At 54.0% G+C, this 19224-nt stretch overlaps 7 protein-coding genes across 7 annotated transcripts; 3 read left to right on the top strand and 4 right to left on the bottom strand.

Moving 5' to 3' along the window:
- Positions 1-950: 950 nt before the first annotated feature.
- On the top strand, positions 951-2886 carry SETTUDRAFT_163081 (glycoside hydrolase family 72 protein). Its single transcript, XM_008027341.1, has 4 exons — positions 951-1015; positions 1102-1626; positions 1678-1932; positions 1990-2886. Exons 1-4 carry the CDS (start codon positions 1007-1009, stop codon positions 2632-2634), a joined length of 1434 nt encoding a protein of 477 aa, XP_008025532.1. The 5' UTR covers positions 951-1006; the 3' UTR covers positions 2635-2886.
- Positions 2887-3776: 890 nt separating this feature from the next.
- Positions 3777-4607, bottom strand: SETTUDRAFT_19517 (uncharacterized protein; the record flags this gene model as incomplete). Its single annotated transcript, XM_008026730.1, has 3 exons — positions 3777-3915; positions 3987-4428; positions 4511-4607. 3 exons carry the CDS (start codon positions 4605-4607, stop codon positions 3777-3779), a joined length of 678 nt encoding a protein of 225 aa, XP_008024921.1.
- A 1728-nt stretch (positions 4608-6335) lies between these two features.
- On the bottom strand, positions 6336-7918 carry SETTUDRAFT_163080 (uncharacterized protein). Its single transcript, XM_008027340.1, has 6 exons — positions 7742-7918; positions 7634-7675; positions 7478-7583; positions 6897-7430; positions 6774-6846; positions 6336-6721 (listed from the first exon to the last, which is right to left on the bottom strand). The coding sequence occupies exons 1-6, from the start codon at positions 7901-7903 to the stop codon at positions 6649-6651; spliced, it is 990 nt and encodes a 329-aa protein (XP_008025531.1). The 5' UTR covers positions 7904-7918; the 3' UTR covers positions 6336-6648.
- Positions 7919-8360: 442 nt separating this feature from the next.
- Positions 8361-10985, top strand: SETTUDRAFT_41470 (uncharacterized protein; the record flags this gene model as incomplete). The annotated part of the gene is made up of 2 exons (XM_008026933.1): positions 8361-8453; positions 8505-10985. The coding sequence occupies 2 exons, from the start codon at positions 8361-8363 to the stop codon at positions 10779-10781; spliced, it is 2370 nt and encodes a 789-aa protein (XP_008025124.1). The 3' UTR covers positions 10782-10985.
- Positions 10986-11255: 270 nt separating this feature from the next.
- SETTUDRAFT_163078 (uncharacterized protein) lies at positions 11256-12521 on the bottom strand. The gene is made up of 3 exons (XM_008027339.1): positions 12360-12521; positions 12156-12302; positions 11256-12096 (listed from the first exon to the last, which is right to left on the bottom strand). Exons 1-3 carry the CDS (start codon positions 12475-12477, stop codon positions 11309-11311), a joined length of 1053 nt encoding a protein of 350 aa, XP_008025530.1. The 5' UTR covers positions 12478-12521; the 3' UTR covers positions 11256-11308.
- Positions 12522-13796: 1275 nt separating this feature from the next.
- Positions 13797-16131, top strand: SETTUDRAFT_171288 (uncharacterized protein; the record flags this gene model as incomplete). The annotated part of the gene is made up of 3 exons (XM_008027338.1): positions 13797-14539; positions 14589-16018; positions 16058-16131. The coding sequence occupies 3 exons, from the start codon at positions 13797-13799 to the stop codon at positions 16129-16131; spliced, it is 2247 nt and encodes a 748-aa protein (XP_008025529.1).
- Positions 16132-16585: 454 nt separating this feature from the next.
- On the bottom strand, positions 16586-19058 carry SETTUDRAFT_171287 (uncharacterized protein; the record flags this gene model as incomplete). Its single annotated transcript, XM_008027337.1, has 2 exons — positions 19016-19058; positions 16586-18966 (listed from the first exon to the last, which is right to left on the bottom strand). The coding sequence occupies exons 1-2, from the start codon at positions 19050-19052 to the stop codon at positions 16586-16588; spliced, it is 2418 nt and encodes an 805-aa protein (XP_008025528.1). The 5' UTR covers positions 19053-19058.
- Between the last annotated feature and the right edge of the window lie 166 nt (positions 19059-19224).

Here is a 19224-nt window from a genome sequence, read left to right as displayed (position 1 = left end):
CCAGTAAGTTCAGAGATCTGTGATGTAGACTTGCCAACAGAAGGTGACTTTAACGCCACAATTAAGGTGCGGGTGTAAGGATCAGTATTAGGAGACATTGTAACGATAGATACAGACAAATCGTACAGCTACTCAGCTCAAAGGTGGGAGTTGCGCCAAGAAGAGTTATGCCGAAGCGCCGAGATTAGCGTGGGACAAAACTTTTGTGAGGCACCTCCGTAATAGGCCCAACGTCGCACACTTTCTTGGCGCTGGCTGAGCACAGATGAGGACAGAAAACGGGCGGCCGGTTGGGGGGGAGCAAATGGCGTCACACTTGGCCTCGCACACTGGAACCTCTGCTCACGGCTCGCCAACTGCACACGCTGCCCGCCAGCTCGGAAAAGCAAGCACAAGTGTTTGGTGGAGCCCATCGGCATCGGCATGGCCAGCAAAGCTTCTCTTGTTCACGATGCGATGCACTCCGAGGACGCTAGTGCTCGCAAGGCATGCCGTGGGTCCTGAGGTCATCCCGCTCTTGCCTCGCGTTGCCATGGTCGAGGTCCTTGCCGAGATTGGACCACCACAACACCTTCCGCATGCGCGCTATCGTGAATTACGCCTGCCTCCCTGCTGGTTACATGGCCCATCTCCTCCTCCTCCTCCTCCTCCTCGCTGCTCCCCGAGATGCGTCATGCTCCGCCCCAACCCAAGCCTCTCTCTCCTCTCCACCCCCTCTTTTGCATGTCGCTCTCTGCCCGCCCGACTACGTAGTTCGCTGCGCCGCTTCGTTTTTTACACGCTCGAATCACAGCCCAGTGCCCGGCATCCTATCCGTCTTAGCTGATCCTCCACAGCCAAGATTGCCTGCAACTAGCGCTGGTGCATGTTGATTGCCATACTGACACAGCCGGGCGACCATCGATAGCAACAAGTATAAGGCTGCCTCGACTCGCCAGCACCCGTCCCACAGATTTTCTGCGTCTTTCGTTCCATCGGCCTTGTTGCTCGACCGTCGTTCGCTGATATGCCGTCTGTAAGTAGCCATGTATCGCGAGCATGCATAACACCCATGTTCCCTGCTGCGCTCCCGTCCACACCACTAATTGTTGATTTGCCCAGCTTACTCGCGCCGCCGCGCTTCTGCCGGCCCTCTTCTCATCCATTGCCTATGCTGTGAACCCGGTTGAAGTTCGCGGCCGCGACTTTGTTGACACTGTCACCAACAAGCGCTTGATGATCATTGGTGTCGACTACCAGCCGGGAGGTCAAGGCGCATACCAGCCCCAAAACAGCGAAGATGCCCTCACCAATGCCGACGTCTGTCTGCGCGATGCCGTCCTCATGCAGAAGCTGGGTGTGAACACGCTTCGAGTCTACAATCTTGACCCCACTCTCGACCACTCCAAATGCGCCTCCATCTTCAATGCCGCCGGCATCTATATGATGCTCGACGTCAATTCGCCCCTGCCAGGTGAAAGCATTAACCGTGCCGAGCCATGGACTTCGTACAACAGCGACTACCTCAACCGCGCATTTGGAATCATTGAGAATTTCAAAAACTTCCCCAACACGCTTGGCTTCTTCTCCGCCAACGAGGTCATGAACGACTTGTCCACTGCCGAATTCAACCCGCAGTACATCCGCGTAAGTTTGAGTGGTGACAATATCTCTGTATGATTGGCTCACGGAAAACAGGCCGTTCAACGTGACATGAAGAACTATATCAAGAACCACGTCAATCGCACCATCCCGGTCGGATATTCCGCTGCCGATGTTCGCGAGATCCTGCAAGACACATGGGCCTACATGCAGTGCGTTCACGACGAAGACATGTCGTCCTCTGACTTCTTTGGCCTCAACTCTTACAGCTGGTGCAATGGCGACAGCATTCAAACCGCTGGCTACGATACCCTGGCCAACATGTTCGCTAACTCTTCTATCCCGGTCTTTGTAAGTCCAGTGCTTTTTATGCATTCTGCCGTTTCTAGAGTACTAACAAGAATGCAGTTCAGCGAGTATGGCTGCAATCGCGAGACCCCTCGTGATTTCGATGAAGTCCAGGCACTCTATGGACAAGAAATGAGGGACCTCTCCGGCGGCCTCGTTTACGAGTACTCGGCGGAAGAGGCAGGCTACGGCTTGGTCGAGATTGAGCAGGATGGCTCTATCAAATTGATGAAAGACTACGACAACCTACAAAAGCAGTTTAACGAACTGGATATCAACGCCCTCGAATCCGCCAACCCTCAAGATACCGATATTAGAGCCCCGGAGTGCAGTGATAGTCTCATAACTGCGGGTGAATTCAGCAAGAACTTCACGATTCCGGCTGTGTGCCCTGGGTGCCAGGACCTGATCGACAACGGTATTGAGAACCCTCAAAACGGGAGGCTGGTCGATGTCGGCGAGACAACCGTCAAGCAGAAAGTCTATGGCACCAATGGTGGGCAGGTCCAGAACCTAAAACTCAACATTGTCTCCGATGGGTCTAACACACCCGGCGGCGAGAGCACCAACGGCGATGAGAATCAACCCAGCCAAACCGATAGTGGAGCGCGGCCCACAGAGACAAGAGAAGGGGCTGCTTCGCATCTTGGAGGCAGCAGCACACTGGCTTTGGTTTCATTCTTCATTTGGGCTCTGTGCCTGTAATAATCCTGGACGCTTGAATGGGTCTCACGGGCCAACATCTCTATGCTTTTAATCATACTCTTGTATCACCGGCATGAATACGATTTCTTACGACCCAAGGACGGGCTAATGGTTCAGACATTGGGAGGAATTTAACGACTTTCTTTTTGGCGGTTTTGCATACGCTTGCTTGTACATGTATATATCAGAGCATGAAATAGGTGTTTGGGATAGTCACATGATGATACATAGGCAATAGAGCTATGACGTTTTAATCAGACATTTGGATCACTGGAATCGCTTTGATTGCAGCTTGAGCGGCATATTAAAATCAGTCACGTGTGTTAGCTTAGCCATGTCTTTCCCATAGGGGCTTGAAATGCAAGACTTCGTTGGCCGAATCGACTCCTATTAGCTCTAAGAAGCTCTGCTGTTATTTATCGAATGGGTGCTGAGATGTTAGGAATCTCTGTTTTCAAGGTTGAGTAGTTTCGCCAAGCTCTCGTTATATGACGAAGGCCAAAACAGCCAGAGCGCCAGAGAAGCTAGAACGCCAGTACTTATAGCCAGAGAAGCCAGAGCAGTCAGAGTAGTCAGAGCAGTCAGAGCAGTCAGAGCAGTCAGAGCAGTCAGAGCAGTCAGAGCAGTCAGAACAGTCAGAGCAGTCAGAGCAATCAGAGCAGTCAGAGCAGTCAGAGCAGTCAGAGAAGCTAGTATAGCTAGAACGTCAAAACGTACTCTTTCTATTAGACATAAGAGTATTTATATATTTAAACAAAGCTTTAATACTAACAATTTCATGTATTTAATTATATAAAATCTATGTAAGCTCCACAAGACTCTAAATAGCCTAGCATAATTCAAAAGCAGCTAAAGCTGCACCTCTTTTCAGCTCCGTTACGGGCGGTAGGAATGTTTGTATATACAACAGTCACTAGAATCACTTGGCTCATGTATAGTGCAATAGAAATCATGCATTCTCTTCTTCTTCTTTTTTTTTCTTTCACATCTTCAATTCGCTCAAATATATATATAGTTATATGTATATCGAATAACAAACAATCTCTCCATACCCCTGTTTTTTTCTCACTTCTTTCATTCAACTCATAAGTCAGATAGCCAGACTCGCGTACCCTTTTTTTTCTCTTAACTGCAATACTAGATCATATGACTGCTACATGCACAGCGGAAGGCGACGCAGCAGCAGGAGGAGCTGCAGCCGCTGGCGCCGAAGAAGCAGCAGCAGCAGGTGGAGGAGGAGGAGGAGGACCAGCAGCCGCCTCCGGAGGCGCAGGCACAAAACTACACGACAAAAATCAGCATCTCCCAACTATTTCATCTTGAAACTTGGGACATGAATCAGAAAAACTTACGCTGCAGACGCCAAAGCCAATTTGCCAGGCGTACCCCCCACAACACTGGTGCCATCGGTGCTCGCGGCCGCCTGCTGGCTCTTCTTCATGTACTCGGCCAACTGCGTGTTATTACTCGCATTAATCATCATGACCTGGCCGAGCTGGCAATGCGGGCCCGTAGCGCAATACAGGAACATTGGCGCGGTGCTCGTGACGGGCATGTTGAAAGTGCCGACGTCGGTCTGGCCATCGACAAACGGGATGTGGCCGCTGTGCACGCCGCCTTTCATGGGCGTGCAGGCGGCGTCGGCCGTCGATTGCGTGACGGTGTGGTTGCCGTTTGAAAATTGGAATTGCACAATGTCGCCGACGGCCGCTGTGATGCTGTTGGGTACGAAGACGACTTGCGGGCCGCCGACTATCACGGGGATGATTTGGTTGGCGCGGCGGAGCGGGTTGCCTGTTTGATGGAGAGAAAACGTCATGTTAGGTCCATTGTTCTTGCTCTGCTGGCTAAGTTGAAGAAGAAGAAGAAGACGTACTCTTGATCGGAGGCAGTCCATCGACAGTCCGGAACGACGGGCCAGGCAATGCAGTAGCGGCTGCGGCAAAAGCGATTGTCAAGATAAACGACTTCATCTTCGTGAATAATAAAATAAAAAAAACCCTGGGCTTTGTGGTGCGGGAACAATGCGGGTATATCAAGTGGGTTCTTGGGGGGTATAAGGCGTGTGTGTGTGTAACAAAGTTCAAAACCGCTCAACGGCCTTAGACTTGGAGAAAGTCTGTAGTAGAGAAAGAGTAGAGATTAAGGTAAAGACCGGTCTACGGCTTGCGTAGGCGAAAAAAAAAGAAGAAGGAGAAGGAGGAAGAAAAGGAAAGAGAATGATGCGAAAGAGAATGCAGAGGAAAAGGACTTCAATAGAAAAGAGAGAGAGAGAGAGAGAGAGAGAGAGAGAGGTGCCGATAGCCTCAAATATCTCAGATCCAAATATACCTCAGCTTTACGCCCTTTTTTTCCTGCTCCTTCTTCTTCTTCTTCTGCTTTAACCCTAGCTTCCTTTCAGTCTGAATTTTTTTCTTCTCCCTGGCCCTGCAGCGTCCGTGGAGAGATAACGTTTGCTTTGATACAGCCAGAATCCCACACATACACCACACTACTCTACTCGACCCAATGAACCCCCCCGTCTTCGCTCGCGCCCCATCTCCATAACTCCTCCTGCGTAATCACATGCTCAAACCTGCGCCGATATGGCCTGAGGTTGTCTCCCCTCAGAAAGTCGCCGCCAACCTCCCCCCCACCACCACCCATGGGACAAGGGGGGAAAATATGGATTCATAAGCAAAGTGATGCGGTAGGGAGGGCCGAGGTGTAGCACCTCTCCACCTAAACGTTGTTTGACAACCTTGTTTGCCAAGCGTAGGAATGGTTACAACGGGTAGCGCAGCGTGGCGCCTTGTTGTTGTCTGTTTGAAGTTATGTGGGGCTAGCGGAGCGGCCTTTGTTGCATCATGGGCGTTTGGAAACCTAACGTGCCTTAGCATACTTGTCTGCTGGGGCTTTGCCGCAGTAAGGCACGTCGGCAGCTCAAGCAGAGCTACTTGATCGCGTAGACATGCCTTTTTGGGTACCGTTTTCTATGTATAGGTGTAGTGGAGAGTAGCCGGCGCGATCATGGGAGAAACGGCAAGAGAGAAAGATGGCTTTCCACGATCTTCCAAGGCAAAGTTTGCCAAGTGACAAATAACTCTGAATTTGACAGCCGGGTTGAAAGTTCCATGATGCTTTGCTGTGTGAAGATGGGGTACAATGCCATTGCGGATATACGATGCGATCACAGTTGTGGGTTGCAATGCCGCGGTATGCCGTCGTATGTCTCAGACTTGAATTCGCGCTTGGGAGGCTTCCACAAGCGAACGTTGGTGCCGGCACATACACTATTACCAATGCCAAACGTATCGAAGCCGGCTTGGCCCAGGATGCATGGCAGTGGGGCTGGAAAAAAGATGGCTGCATCGCTGTAGTGAAGGAAGACGGCGTCTATGCCAGATGGGAAGTGTAGGTTGATTACGGCATACCCAAACAAAAGCACCGTGTGTCATCCAGCCAGCTGGGTCGCTTATCTCATATGGCGGAATTTGGGTCTATGCATCATCGTCTTCTGTGAGGATACGGTACCGAATCGTCGTGTTTGCTCGCATGGACCTGATATGCATCGGTCTTTCTGCGGTACTATCCAGTACATCACTCACTGGTGCTCTCATTAGCCAATTCATACCTTGCATAAGAAGAGCAAAAGCGAGAGGACATCACTCGATTACAAAGCATCCACAGGCAGACTTAAAAACGACAGGCTAGAAATACGAAAACAAGACGAATCCAATACAGTTCATATCTAAGCAGCGCGACCAGGTCTCATTATTGTTATCTTTGCGCCAATGACGCATGGCTAAGGTATCGTACGACGGGCACTCTAGGCGACTCGAGCGTGGCTGCGTCAGTGCCCTTGTTGACATCAACAATCCTGTCGCGGACTGGACATGGTGATGTCATGCATTGTGCATTGGAACGAGGGACAGCCTTTGTCAACAGAAACGCAATCGTACACGTATATTTCGGGATCGTGTCCATGTGCGACCATATTCAGATTTGCAGGCAAGAGCCCCGGCTGAGGTTCGTCTAGAGGAAGTAGTCTGGAGTCCTTCGCGAAACCATGGGCTCGCCAGCTCGTGGGCAAGGATCAAACTGCAGGCTGGGATACGAGTTAGACGGTTTCAGGGCGTGCAGCGACCAAGGATACTCACAAGGTGTACTTGAGGTGCTCGTCAATCTCCATGATTGCGGCCTGGTTACCGCATCTGTAGCAGTAGTTTGGTGCTGCAAAGTGTCAGTCGTTGAAGCCATCCACTGAAGACGGAGCGTCCTACCCGAAAATATAGTTACAACATTCCTGTCTTGCGACCAGTTGTATCCCTCCATGACAAGCTGGTGAGCACGTGCAACGAGGGTCAAGCCGTTGTTGTGGTTGAAAGCCTCCGAGATGTCCTGCCCGAAAGTGTATCCGGCACCACGGGGCGATATTCCCCAACCGCACCTGTCATCTGGGTCGGACCACAGCAGGTCGCACATGGGGCCCTCGTGAGGCACTTCTTGTATGCGGTCGAGCGCCCTGATGTTGTCGAGCGTGTCGATACTGGGAGAGAGACCGCCGTGGAGACAGAAGATCTGGTTGTCGATGAGCGCGGTAAGCGGCAGGTAGTCGAACAAGTCTGTAAAGTATTTCCAAACGTTGGCGTTGCCGTACTTGCGGAGGCACTCGTCGTAGAAGCCGTAGACTTGAGTAATCTGACGGGACTCGTGGTTACCACGGAGGATCGTGATGCGCTGAGGGTATCGGATCTTGAGTGCCACCAAAAGAGTCACCGTCTCGACAGAAAAGTAGCCACGGTCGACGTAGTCGCCTAAGGGGGTCAGCATGCAGTCGGTGTGGCGGCGGCGCGAGACGCACCCATGAACAGATAGTTTGTGTCTGGGTTGGGGCCGCCAATCTTGAACAGTTCCATCAGGTCGTGGAACTGGCCGTGTATGTCACCGCACACTGTGACTGGGCATTTCTGGCTATGCATGAGTGTGGAGCAGAGTTGCAGCAGAGGATGGCACATACCACTGGCTGCACGTTGGACTCGTCCTGGAGTACTTCGCGGGCCTGGGGCACAGTGCAGTCAGCATACGCAGTCTTTGCCGTTTACCTGCGCGAGCGAGTGGCGCATACCTTGTCGCATAGCCTCTGCACATCGCTCTCAGCCAGCTGCTTGCAGTTCATGAGGCTCTCGATCCAGCCGTCCAGGGTGGGAATTGTGGTCGGCTCCGACGTGGGGACCGACGACATCTGCATGGGCTCGGGCATCTTGACGTCCTCCATGTTGGTATCCATGATTGCGGGGCGGCGGGTTCGGTGTAGGTGGGGTGGTCGGGTGTTGTGGTGTAGAGCTGTCGAGGGGTTCTTCCCTTCAAACTCGGCCAATGACGTGGACTGGATACGAGTACGCGCGATATGGCGTGCCGGCTTGGGGGGCGTGGGAAGGAGGGCCGGCGAGATTGGGGTCGTGTGCAGAGAATTAGCAGGCGTGGCAGCAGGGTTTAACACTGGATATACAGGGTGAATCAATACTACGCACGCACTCTACCAAGGCAAGGCGCCGCTGGAATATGGTTTCTCCAGGCCCGGGCGATTCGACGAGGCGTCACGTGAGTGTGGCTAGCGCGAACAGCTGTTCGCGCTACTGCGGGCAGCTTTGCCCAGCACCCGCGACCTCGTCCTTTCTCCACTCTACCACCCCATTGTCACTGTTGCTCATCGCCGCCTCCCCACGCGCCCAGCAATAGCGACAATGTCCAACAAGCGCGCATATAGCGCTTTCCTTTGCAGCACGCCGGCAGACGCTTCAACCGCCCCCGATGCCCTTGACGCTCCCCAGCCGCAAGTAAGTCGTCACCGTACTACTTCGCTCGGTCTCACCTCATAGTCAAGCCAGGCGCATCAGCCAACCCCTTACTCCAGCTCCCGCCTCTGCATACCGGGTGCCTGGCCCGAAGGCCCCGCAATTGCCGAAGATGTCATGCCCGTATCCGCGCCAACCTCATTCTTCACAACCCTCGGCCGATGGGCTGCGACAGTTAGCGTAGCCAACCTGCTCCGTCTGCCGGGTCGCATCGCAAACCACTTTCTACGCGGACAGGCCATCAAGGCAATCCCAATCGCCAGTTCTACAGGATCCAACAAGAAGCGCTTCGTGGCTGCCGGGCCAACAGAAGATGAAGCGCCGTCACCATCGGTACGCGCGCGCGCGCATCAGGCGCGTCGCCAGAAGCAATATCACACTCTCGCATCCTTTGCATCGCCGCAAAGATGGATTCACGCGCCTAGTTCACCGCAAATTCCCAAGACGACACCCGCGTCACAATCGCCAAGCACACATGCCAGCGCAGGCAATAGAGGCTTTGAGACATCTCCAGCATCTCTATACGCACCCCAACCCGAAGCCGAAATCGACGGCGACGACGGCGACATCAGCATAGACTTCTCTTTCGATGACATCCTCACCTCGACTCCGCCTCGCAATCCGCATACAGGCTCACCCGTACATGTGCCCTGGAGGAGCCCACGGACTGTTTCGTATACCAAAAGTGTTTCCCCGGTCAATAATAAGAAATTGGAGTCCAATTCCTACTCCGCGTCATCATGCGACCTGCCACAGAGTCACTCGCCTGTCGGTCAGGTCTATCAGAGACCAGTCCTATCGCGCGCCAAGGAACATGTGGACGTCGCCCAAAACCCAAAACGCGCCAATCATCGCACTCCCAAATTGCCTTCTCTCACGCCCATGCGTCGCCAACTAGTCAAGTTACAATTCGGTGCGGAACACCGGCGTATTCAAGCCACCCGACTGGCCGAGCCCCGAACAGAATACACGGATCAGGGTTTCGCCGAGCCCGGGCCAATTAAAATCACCCCCACTGAGGCAGTCAATCAGGATCTCTCATATTTGTCCGATGCTTCATCCTATTCGCACGTAGAAGCCCTATCCAAGGTGGACGCCTCGCCTACCAAGGCCGACAACGAATCAGTTGAGCCCGAGTTTGAATACGCCAATGATCTCTCGTTCCTTTTAGATGCGCCAACCCCACCACCTCGACGAAGCGTGCGGTGGGCAAAGCATGCAGGAGCGAAGCCTTTCTACTGTGACGAGAAAGTTAGCGACATGCTCGACTCTACGCTAGAAATCATCCAGTCCAGCCCTGTGCGGGAGATGTGGCACAATTTCCAGTGCAATGGACAGGCCGGATCCGACAACAGCCATACCCCATCATCACCCTTTTCTTCAGCAGACAACAGTCCACATGTTGCAGCAAACGACTCCCATGCCAACGATGGCGGTTTCCATGGTATACCTTTGGACACTTTTGATGCTTCCGACGACTCGCTCGAAGAGTCTGCGCTCTCCCTTGAGCTTGTACAAGAGCTTCAGAATGATTTAAAGACAAAGCTTGCATTGGCGCCACCTCCTCCACCGCCCAAACCCCTCATTACCCCACTATCCACTGAAGAGACGGACATTTTGCACACAGCCGCAGCAAACACCAGCCACGGACTGAAGGCGGACAAGTGGGTCATCGATCAGAAGCTGTATGCGCGAGATTTTGCGACACTATTACCCCGACTCTTCAACGGCGACCCCAGGGCCTGGCTGAACGACAACATTGTCAATGAGTATCTTGCGATTCTGGTGGCGGCCAAGAAGAAGGAAGCAGGATTCGAGCACAAGCGCGGCGGCCCGGCCCCTCCAGTCCATGCATTTTCATCGTTTTGGTATAGCACTGCGGACACGTCACGGTGGTCGAACCGGTTCCAGCTCAAAGGCAAGCAGTATCTGGACGCGGAGCTGATTCTATATCCCATCTGCGACCGGGGCCATTGGCGTCTGCTTGCGGTTTATCCGAAGAAACGGTGCATCGAATACCTCGACTCGATGAGTCTGGATGGGCAGAAATACATCGACAAGCTGGTTGAATATCTGAAGAATGAGCTGGGAGATCTCTACATTGCCGACGAGTGGACCCAGGACAGGCCTCAGCGCAGCAGTCAGCAGCTCAATGGCAGCGACTGTGGTGTTTTTACTCTCTTGAATGCTCTGGCGCTTCTCCGGGGCGACGACACCAAGCTGGTGCTTGCCACGAACGGCATGGACGACGCGCGGCAGCGGATTGCAGCTACACTGCTTGCTGGACATCCCACGACGGAGCTGAGCTGAGCCGAGCCGAGCGAAACGGGTCGATGTGCTGGGCCGAGACGAATTTTCATTATTGCATTGCATAGCACGGTTTTGGGACAGGGAGGGGACATATTCTGCTTTAGCATGGCGCATAGTACTGGTGTTCAGTCGTTTTTTCACGGGAACACGATGCATGATTTGATACCCCCTCACACACACACAGAGAGAGAGATATATACGATACCCCCGCGATTGCCCACAGAGGCTCGATTGTTTTTTTAGCTGGCCTTTTTTTTCTCTTGCTGAGTTTTGAATGGGACATGGTTCCATTCGGCTGGCGCATTCTACGAGAGAAAGGTTGATTAGTTCTTGTACATGGCATTTCTGCTTCTTGTATCAAAATCCAGAGTAGTTATCGAAGCAATGCATTGTTGCATTAGACTTTTTTTTTCTTCTTACCACCACGTAACTCATGGGACATGCTTGACTGAAGGTAACTAACATGTTCTTTATTTTGATTATATCATGTACGTGAAGATGGACTCTGTTATACAAGGCTGAAATGTCTAGGCAGCAACCTTGATGGTCAGCTTACCAAAGTGTTTCTGATCCCACATGTACTGGTACGCGTCCTTGAGGTCCTTGAGCTCAAACACTTTTTCATCGACAACAGGGTGGATGTTGTTGGCTTCGATGGCGCGGCACATGTCTTCCATTTGCAGGCGCGAGCCGACGAGGAGACCGCGGACGGTGCACAGGTTCTCGAGGCAGTCGAGGAAGGTGGGCTGTTTGTCTGCGCCGCCGCCGCCGCCGATGAAACCGATGATGGTGATGACGCCGTCGATGGCGACGGCTTTGAACGACTGCGCCATGGTGGTGGGACCGCCGACTTCAACTACGTGCTGCACGCCTGTGCCGCCTGCTAGCTTTGCGGCTTGCTCGCCCCAGTTGGGCGTTTCCTTGTAGTTGATGACGTGGTCGGCGCCGTATTTTGTCAGCAGCTGGGCTTTTGCACTCGAGCTCGTTGTGGCGATGACTTTTGCGCCGGCGGCTTTGGCGAATTGCACGGCAAACAGACTGACGCCGCCGGTGCCCTGGGTCAGGACCGTGTCGCCGGGCTTGAGGGCGCGCGACTCGAGGCCGTAGAGAGCGTTCCACGCTGTGAGGGCGGCGCACGAGAGCGTCGAGGCTTCCAGCATGTTGAGGTTGGAGGGTGCCTTGACGAGCCCGGCTTCGTCGAAGACGCCGTGCTCGCGCAGGGTGCCGTCCATGGCGCCGCCGAGACCCGTGGCGAGCGATTGGGCGTCGAGGGAGCCGGCTATGTGGCCTTGGTTGAAGAGCGTGACGACCTTGTCTGTGTAGCTTTTTGTCAGTTTTTCTCCGTCTGAAGCATCGTCTTCGGTGGGTACGTACCTCCGGGCTGGAAGCGTGTGACGTGCTTGCCGACAGCTTCTACGGTGCCGGCACCGTCTGAGCCGGGGACAATGTTGTCCTTGAGTGGGAAGGGGTATCTGCCCTTGGGGATGATGAGGTCGCGGTAGTTGAGGGAGGCAGCGTGGACTGGCACAGTGTCAGTGTTTTGAATCTGTTTGTTGTTGTGTGCTTGGAAGTACATACTCTTGACGAGGACATCGCGGTCGCCCATCTCAGGCACCGGGGCCTGCTCGTTGAACTTGAGCGAGTCGAAGCCGTTCTGGCCCTGGATGGTCCATGCCTTTGTGGTTGACGGCGCCATGTTTGGATATTATTTAGGTGTAGGATTGGTTTACAGAGCAGCTTTGGTCCCTGGCTAACGATTTACACGGTGAAAAAAAAGAAGCCTTTGGAATATGCAATGGCGGATGGAGGGGGTATCGGGCAGCTTTTATGGGTGTTCCCCTGGCCCCGCGCCCATGACGGCTACTTTGTCTTATGTGTGCACATTATCACAGATTGTCGAGTGGGGTGCATGAGGGCAAAGGTCCGATAGTGACGCAAGAGCAGGACGGCTCACTAACTCAATCTAACGTCACGGCCCCCCGGGTACCTTGTAGGCTACGGCCATGTCGGGCAGTTAGCGTAGGACACTGGTGGCGACACGGGCGATCAAGGACAGGAACGGGGAACATGGCACTGTGCGTGTGGTGCAACATGCAAACTGCCGGCCTTGGCCACTGGGGGAGAAGGACAATGGGCCAGACGGGGGCCGTGGCGGCGAAGACTCGGGGCTGCCAGTTGCCTGTGGTGGAGGAAGAGGGTCGGAGGTGCGTTTGCATTTGTAAGCTCTCCATGTTTGCGGGTGTGCGGGTGGGTCTGAAGAGGAACACGATGCTCTCGCGTGGTGTTGCGTCCTGGCCGTGCCCCGCCCCGCCTTCGATTGCCTTCGACGCTGAGCCGCTGTCCCTCTCTGGCTGTGCCCGCCGTGCTCAACCTCGATCCTGATACCGTCTGTCAGCACTGACGCGTTGCTCCATTCACAGCACAGCCTCTCTCCAGCTGCACGCAATCATGATGAAACGTCTGACAGCGCCAGAGCAGACGACCCGAGTCGAGGACAGAGCATCCAGTCGAGGTGATTGGCTTGGCGCGCTGCATGCGGCCACCCACGGTTGCGGCGACAGCGACTGACATGGCCATGGAAGCATTGGAGCAGTACAGCCTGTATGCCATATCAATATCATTTATCAGCTTACTCTTCAGCTCCTGCGCCCTTGGTCTCATCAGCCACGCAGGCGTAGTGGCGTCCAATGCGCCCATATCCGCAGCCCACCAGAGGCCGAGCATTGGCCCGTCCGCACCTCCGCTGTTCCCGACCCTGTCCATCGGCACGACTACAGCTAGAAAACGCCATGCATAAAGCGTCGACGGCCGCCTTCGTGGACAGGAATGGGAAACCGTCCTCGCACGTTCCACGGATAGCCTCGCCGCCAAACACGTGTTCGCGCCCCTCTCGGCTTGAGAATGCTGTGCGACCACACGCCGTCCAGGTGCACCTCGTCGCTGGACGCTAGCCAAGTCGCGTACTTTTGGATACACGCCCCGCGACAGCACACGACGCTCAGGGGCACCCTTACCATGACCTCTCGAGGCCTCCGCTCCACCGACTCGTCGCCACATGGTTCGCCGGGATCCCACCCCGAGCCCTACGATCCCTTCCGCTCAGACAACGACCCCATCGAGCTGGCGCGCCTATCCAGAACCTCGCTCGACCATGGCGACGACACATATGCCGCCCGGGGACGCTCCCCGCCTCGCGACTTGAATGACGACCCCCGCGGCCGAGCACAGTCCGGCAACTTGTTCGGACTGTCTCAAGGCAGTGGCGAATACGAACCTGTCCGCATGCGAAACAATAGCATTGGGCCCTCTCTGCAATCACAGAGCGTCATCGGTCTGTACAGCAACAAGACGAGAGACGCCGACACACAGGCTCTAGTCGACAGGAGGGCGGGTGAATTGGCGCAATGGCACATTTACTGGACAACGCCCGCCCTCATGATAACGCTATTCGTCGCGGGCTTCGCCGCAGCAGTCGGCCACCATGTCTTCTATGACCACCTAAACGGAGAGCCGGCTACAGCGCAGTTGAGAATGGTTCGATATGGCACAGCACTGGCTTTTTTCGTCAGAAGCACCCTCGTCGGGACCGCCGTCATGTGCAATCGTCAACGCATCTGGTACACATTCCGGCGGAAAGCAATGACAATCAAAGGCATCGACGGTCTGTTCTCGGCTCCTGAAGACCCCACGCAGTTCTTCACCAACTGGGAAATGACTAGAAATGGCAAGCTGGCAACCTTCATGGCAGCTTGCACATGGTAAGTTGGGCAAATCCTAAGAAACGAGCCCTACTGACTCCTACCTAAGGCTGATACCCCTGGCCTCTGTTCTTTCTCCCGCCTCACTTACGTCTGAGCTCAGAACCTTGAACGAAACTGCCGTATGCTCTGCAGCGAACCTCAACTTTGAGCAGGAGTCTACGTATGACTTTCGCGACGCTGCCATGTTCTACAAAAAGTCTTTGAGTTTCAGCAATACAACGGACATCAAGGCGGAGAAACCGGGCTGGTTTGATTATTACGACCAGCCGTCCAAGACCGCTCGCCGCTTGGCCTTCAGCAGCGTGTACGTGCAAAAGCCACAGCCCCGCGATAACGCCGCGACCTCGTTTTGTGGGCAAAGCTGGAATTGCACATACTCGATCAACTTTATGGGTCCGGGATACAAATGCGAGGATATCGACTTTGCCGATGGCACAAAGACACCCTTCTCCATGGACCTACTTGCACCCAAAGGAAACCTTACCTACTACGCAGACGTCGACCAGGGTGATTACGGATACCAGAATCCAGACACAATGGGAGACTCTTTGGGCGTCATGAAAAGCGAACCCATCATTTGGATAGGCTACGCAATCAACACCTCGACGCCCTACCCCAAGGACTCGCCATTGTACCCAATATGGGGAAACGTCCATGAGCCAAAAATGTTCAAGTGCGTCATGCACTACACCAACTACACTTTTGAAATGTCCTACAGCCCCAAGCAAAACGCAACGCGCAAGCAGCGCGACTTCCTCAACCCGGTAATCGACACGACCGTTGAATGGGACGAGACCAATGCCACTTGGACCGCGTCTCCCGAGGAGAACTTCATCAGGCCCAATACTGACGTGGGAAAATACAAAGTAACGAGCGCCTACCACACGCTGGGCAAGCTCCTGCGTGGCTTTTTACGTGGGAAAATCGAAAAGAACAAAGTCCTCATCACCTACACAGACCTCTCCGAAACGCGGCTCGCCAACAGCAGCACCGCGTATCCGCTGGTGGATCTTATGACGGAAATGCAAGATCTCTTCGAAGACATTCTCATCACTTTGCTCAGCGAGCCCAACCTCGTCATCGCCGACGCGCAGGATCTGGCGTGCCAAAAGTCGCAAACCCGCATGGTCTACGTCTACTACAAGCAGAACCTCTGGATCGGCTACGCCATCGTCATCGCCGTCACCTTTGCCTTCATGCTCGTCGGCGCATGGTCCCTGTACCGCAACGGCGTCGCCTCCGATGTCCTCTTCTCCCGCATCATGGTCACCACGCGCAATCCCACACTCGACCATCTCAGCGTAGGCGCCTGCCTCGGCGGCGACCCGTTCCCCAAGGACCTGACCAAGACCAAACTGCGCTTTGGCGTCTTGCTCGAAGACGATCCCAAGGAAGGCCCCCTGGGCAAAGTCGAGCATTGCTGCTTTGGCACCGTTGGCGAGACCAAGGAAATCGTAAAGGGAGGCACCTATGCCGGTTTGAATGCGTCGAGGAGGCGTCATGTCGAGAATAAAGATAGCAATGCCGCATGCGTGGATGAAAAGGAGCCCTTGCTTTGGAGCGACCAGGACCTCTCTGGAAATGAGTGAAAGAAAGAAAAAAAAAATCTTTCAATTGTGATGTGACTCATGTTAATGCGCGATAGATGGATGATACCAGGACTTTGTTTGTTACATGACTTTTTTTTTCTTCTTCTCCTTCTTCTTCTTCTTCTCCTTCTTCTTCTTCTTCTTCTCCTTCTTCTTCTTCTTCTTCTTCTTCTTCTCCTTCTTCTTCTCCTTCTTCTTCTTCTTCTTCTTCTTCTCCTTCTTCTTCTTCTTCTTCTTCTTCTTCTTCTTCTTTTCCATTGCGTGCAGAAGCAGAAGCAGAAGAACAAGAAAAAAAAGGAAAATCAAAATCAAAATCAAAATCAAAATCAAAATCAAAATCAAAATCAAAATCAAAATCAAAATCAAGAAACGCTTGGATGAAAATGCATGAATGAATGAATGACTGAATGAATGAATGTCTTGAACACACGTATATCCAGCTATACACAAGATTCTAAAACTCCAAAGCCGCTGCTGCTGAACCCTTCATCATCTTCTTCTCATCGTCATCATCATCATCATCATCTTCTTCTTCTTCTTCTTTAACCTCTTCAACCTTGGGTCCCTTCCCCTTCCTATACACGCGCGCATCTCTGGGATCAAACCCGCCATTCCCCCACAACGTCCACTCAGGCGTGTCGTGGCCGAGGTAATCCTCCGGGCGCCAACCGACTACAATCTCATTTTCAACCCTCGATCCCTGGACTTTTCCCTCGCAGAGATCAAAGAAGCGGTCAAAGTCGATGCGAGTAGCCCAGCGGCCGTCGCGCATAAAGCGGTTGCGGTCCGCGAGGAGAACGCAGCAGGAATGCGCGTGCTCGGCGCCAATCCCGTATTGCAGACCTCGGTTGTTGAGTTCTTTTTCCAGCTCCGTGACAAAAGCGGCGACTTCGTCGTAGAAGGGCACGTTTTGCATTGTGAGGCCCGCGGAGCCGGCGGCCGAGGTGCCGCAGTAGGTTACGCCTTTTACCTCTACGAAGCCGGGGAGGGCGCGCTCGACGAGGTCGGCGTAGCCGCGCACTTCGTCGGCCATGTTGAAGCCCTTGACGAGCGTGAGGCGGAAGACGGTGCGCTGTTCGAAGCGGCGGGCGCGCAGAATATCGAGGCAGGCGCAGAAGCGCTCCCAGAAGTCGCGGTGGAGCGGCCGGTCAATCTTGCGCAGGCTGTCTTTGTTGGAGGCGTCAATCGACACGTAGAGTTGGGTGACGGGGATCAGAGAGGCCAGTTGTGCGGGGTGCTGCGCGTTGCATACCAGAAAGGTTGAGATGCGGTTCTTGTGCATGATTTCCAGCAGCTGGTTGATGTGTGGGTAGAAAATGGGTTCGCCGACGAGACTCAGGGCGCAGTGCCGGATGCGCATGGCTTCGCTGAACCGCTCGGCACGCACACCTGGAACGCCCTTCATCATCTTGATCTTTTTGTAATGTGCGGCGGTAATGCCGTCGAAGATCATTTCAGGGGGATCCGTCACCCAGCGCCATGTAGTGCCAACGGGGTTTGTGCCATGTCGCCAACAAAAGACACATTTGTTGGAGCAAGACAGAGATGGGGTGGCCTCCATGCACAGATGCGAAGCGATGCCGTAGAAGGAGTACTTGTAACAAGATCCACGGCCACGCAATGCCGACTTGGTCCATCGGCAAATCTTGACACCAGAATGTGAGCCGATGATGCTGTAGCCCTGCTTTGTGAGCGCGGCATGAGTGGGAGATGTAGTTGGGACCATCTCCTTTGGAGCTGGAGCGAGTTTGGCCTTGGGTGTAGATTTCTTGTATGTTGTGAAGTCGATGGGTATTGGTGCCGACGAGGAGTTGACCATGGAGCCTAGGTCTTCGACGTCGTCGACGCGTTGGCCGTTTCCATCCTCCGAATCATCCACATCTTCCTCGTCGCTCTCAGCAGGGTCACCACTCCCTGGCACGCCCTCACCGAGACCTCGTCCTTCAGCAATCTCGACCAGGGCCTCTTGAACACCAATCCTCCATTCTTGCAGCCGTTTTTCAGCCTCACTCTTAACATCAGCCATGCCTAGTGGGTATGCTCGCTTTCTGCCTGTCAGCCTCGCCATCCACTTGTCGACCTCCCTTGCTTGGCTGCAAAAGCCCTCGTCTTCAGTCGGCCATCCCTCCCTGTCTCCAAAACCGAAGACGGAATATCCAAGCAACCCACTCAGCGGCGCGGTGTCGATGCGGAAGTCATTGTGTGTTTCTTGGAGACCCTCGATGAAAATATCCAAGACAGTATCGATGTTGTAGGTCGGCACGAGGATGATGTAAAAGTGCTTGACGTTGGCGTCAGTCTTGGGCGGGCTTACGAAATAGTCGTCGTGTTCGATGTACGAGATGTCGTGGATCTGAGGCTCTAGGAAGGAAGAGGCTTGGTCGCAACCAGCAGTCCACTCTGTAAGTGTTTTTGCAAATTGCGTAGCATAGCGCTCTGTGGTACCAGAAAGCGACTGGAAGAAAACCAAGGGCTGTATCTTATCTGTCGTATGGTCGTACGTGGGGACTGGTGCAACATTCTTCTTCGGTACCTTCCTGCCCTTGACTGTCTTGGGACCCTTCTTTGCCTTTGCGACCACCGCCACCGCACCTGTATCGTCCTCGGCATGGTTATCGACATTGAGGGCTGGGGGACTGATGGTTGTGGTGTGTTCCGGAAGCCATTCGGGCTTGAGCTCGACCTTTTGCTTCTCGACAGGCGATAGGGGTGCTGGTGACTCGGATAGCTTCTCTCTCCGGTCGCGCGAGTAAATAGCGAGGCGCGCAATTGTCGCTACAACCAGCGCTGAGAGCAAAATAGGAAGCCGATGCTCGTGCCATATGAGCAGCAATTCTGCGCCCACGTCAGCAATGCGCGCTGGATTTGGATGTGAAGCACTTACCAGCCGGCAGCTGTTCGAGCAGCCCAAGTAAAGCCATGGCGATGTCGTGCCCCCGCACACAAGTGGTTGTGCATGGATGGGCATGAACTTTTGGCAGACGGCTCGCGTGGGGTCAATTAGCGGGGTCAAACTGCGCTCGTCTCATTGGCGGATTCCATCTGCAGGAACGACAGATCGTGACAGATCTTTTCGTGCTGCCGAGCTACGCA

This window comes from Exserohilum turcica (genome assembly GCF_000359705.1).
Source record: "Exserohilum turcica Et28A unplaced genomic scaffold SETTUscaffold_2, whole genome shotgun sequence".
NCBI lineage: Eukaryota > Fungi > Ascomycota > Dothideomycetes > Pleosporales > Pleosporaceae > Exserohilum > Exserohilum turcicum.
The sequence above is the reverse complement of the archived record's forward strand: the minus strand, read 5'-3'. Positions and strand labels throughout refer to the sequence as shown.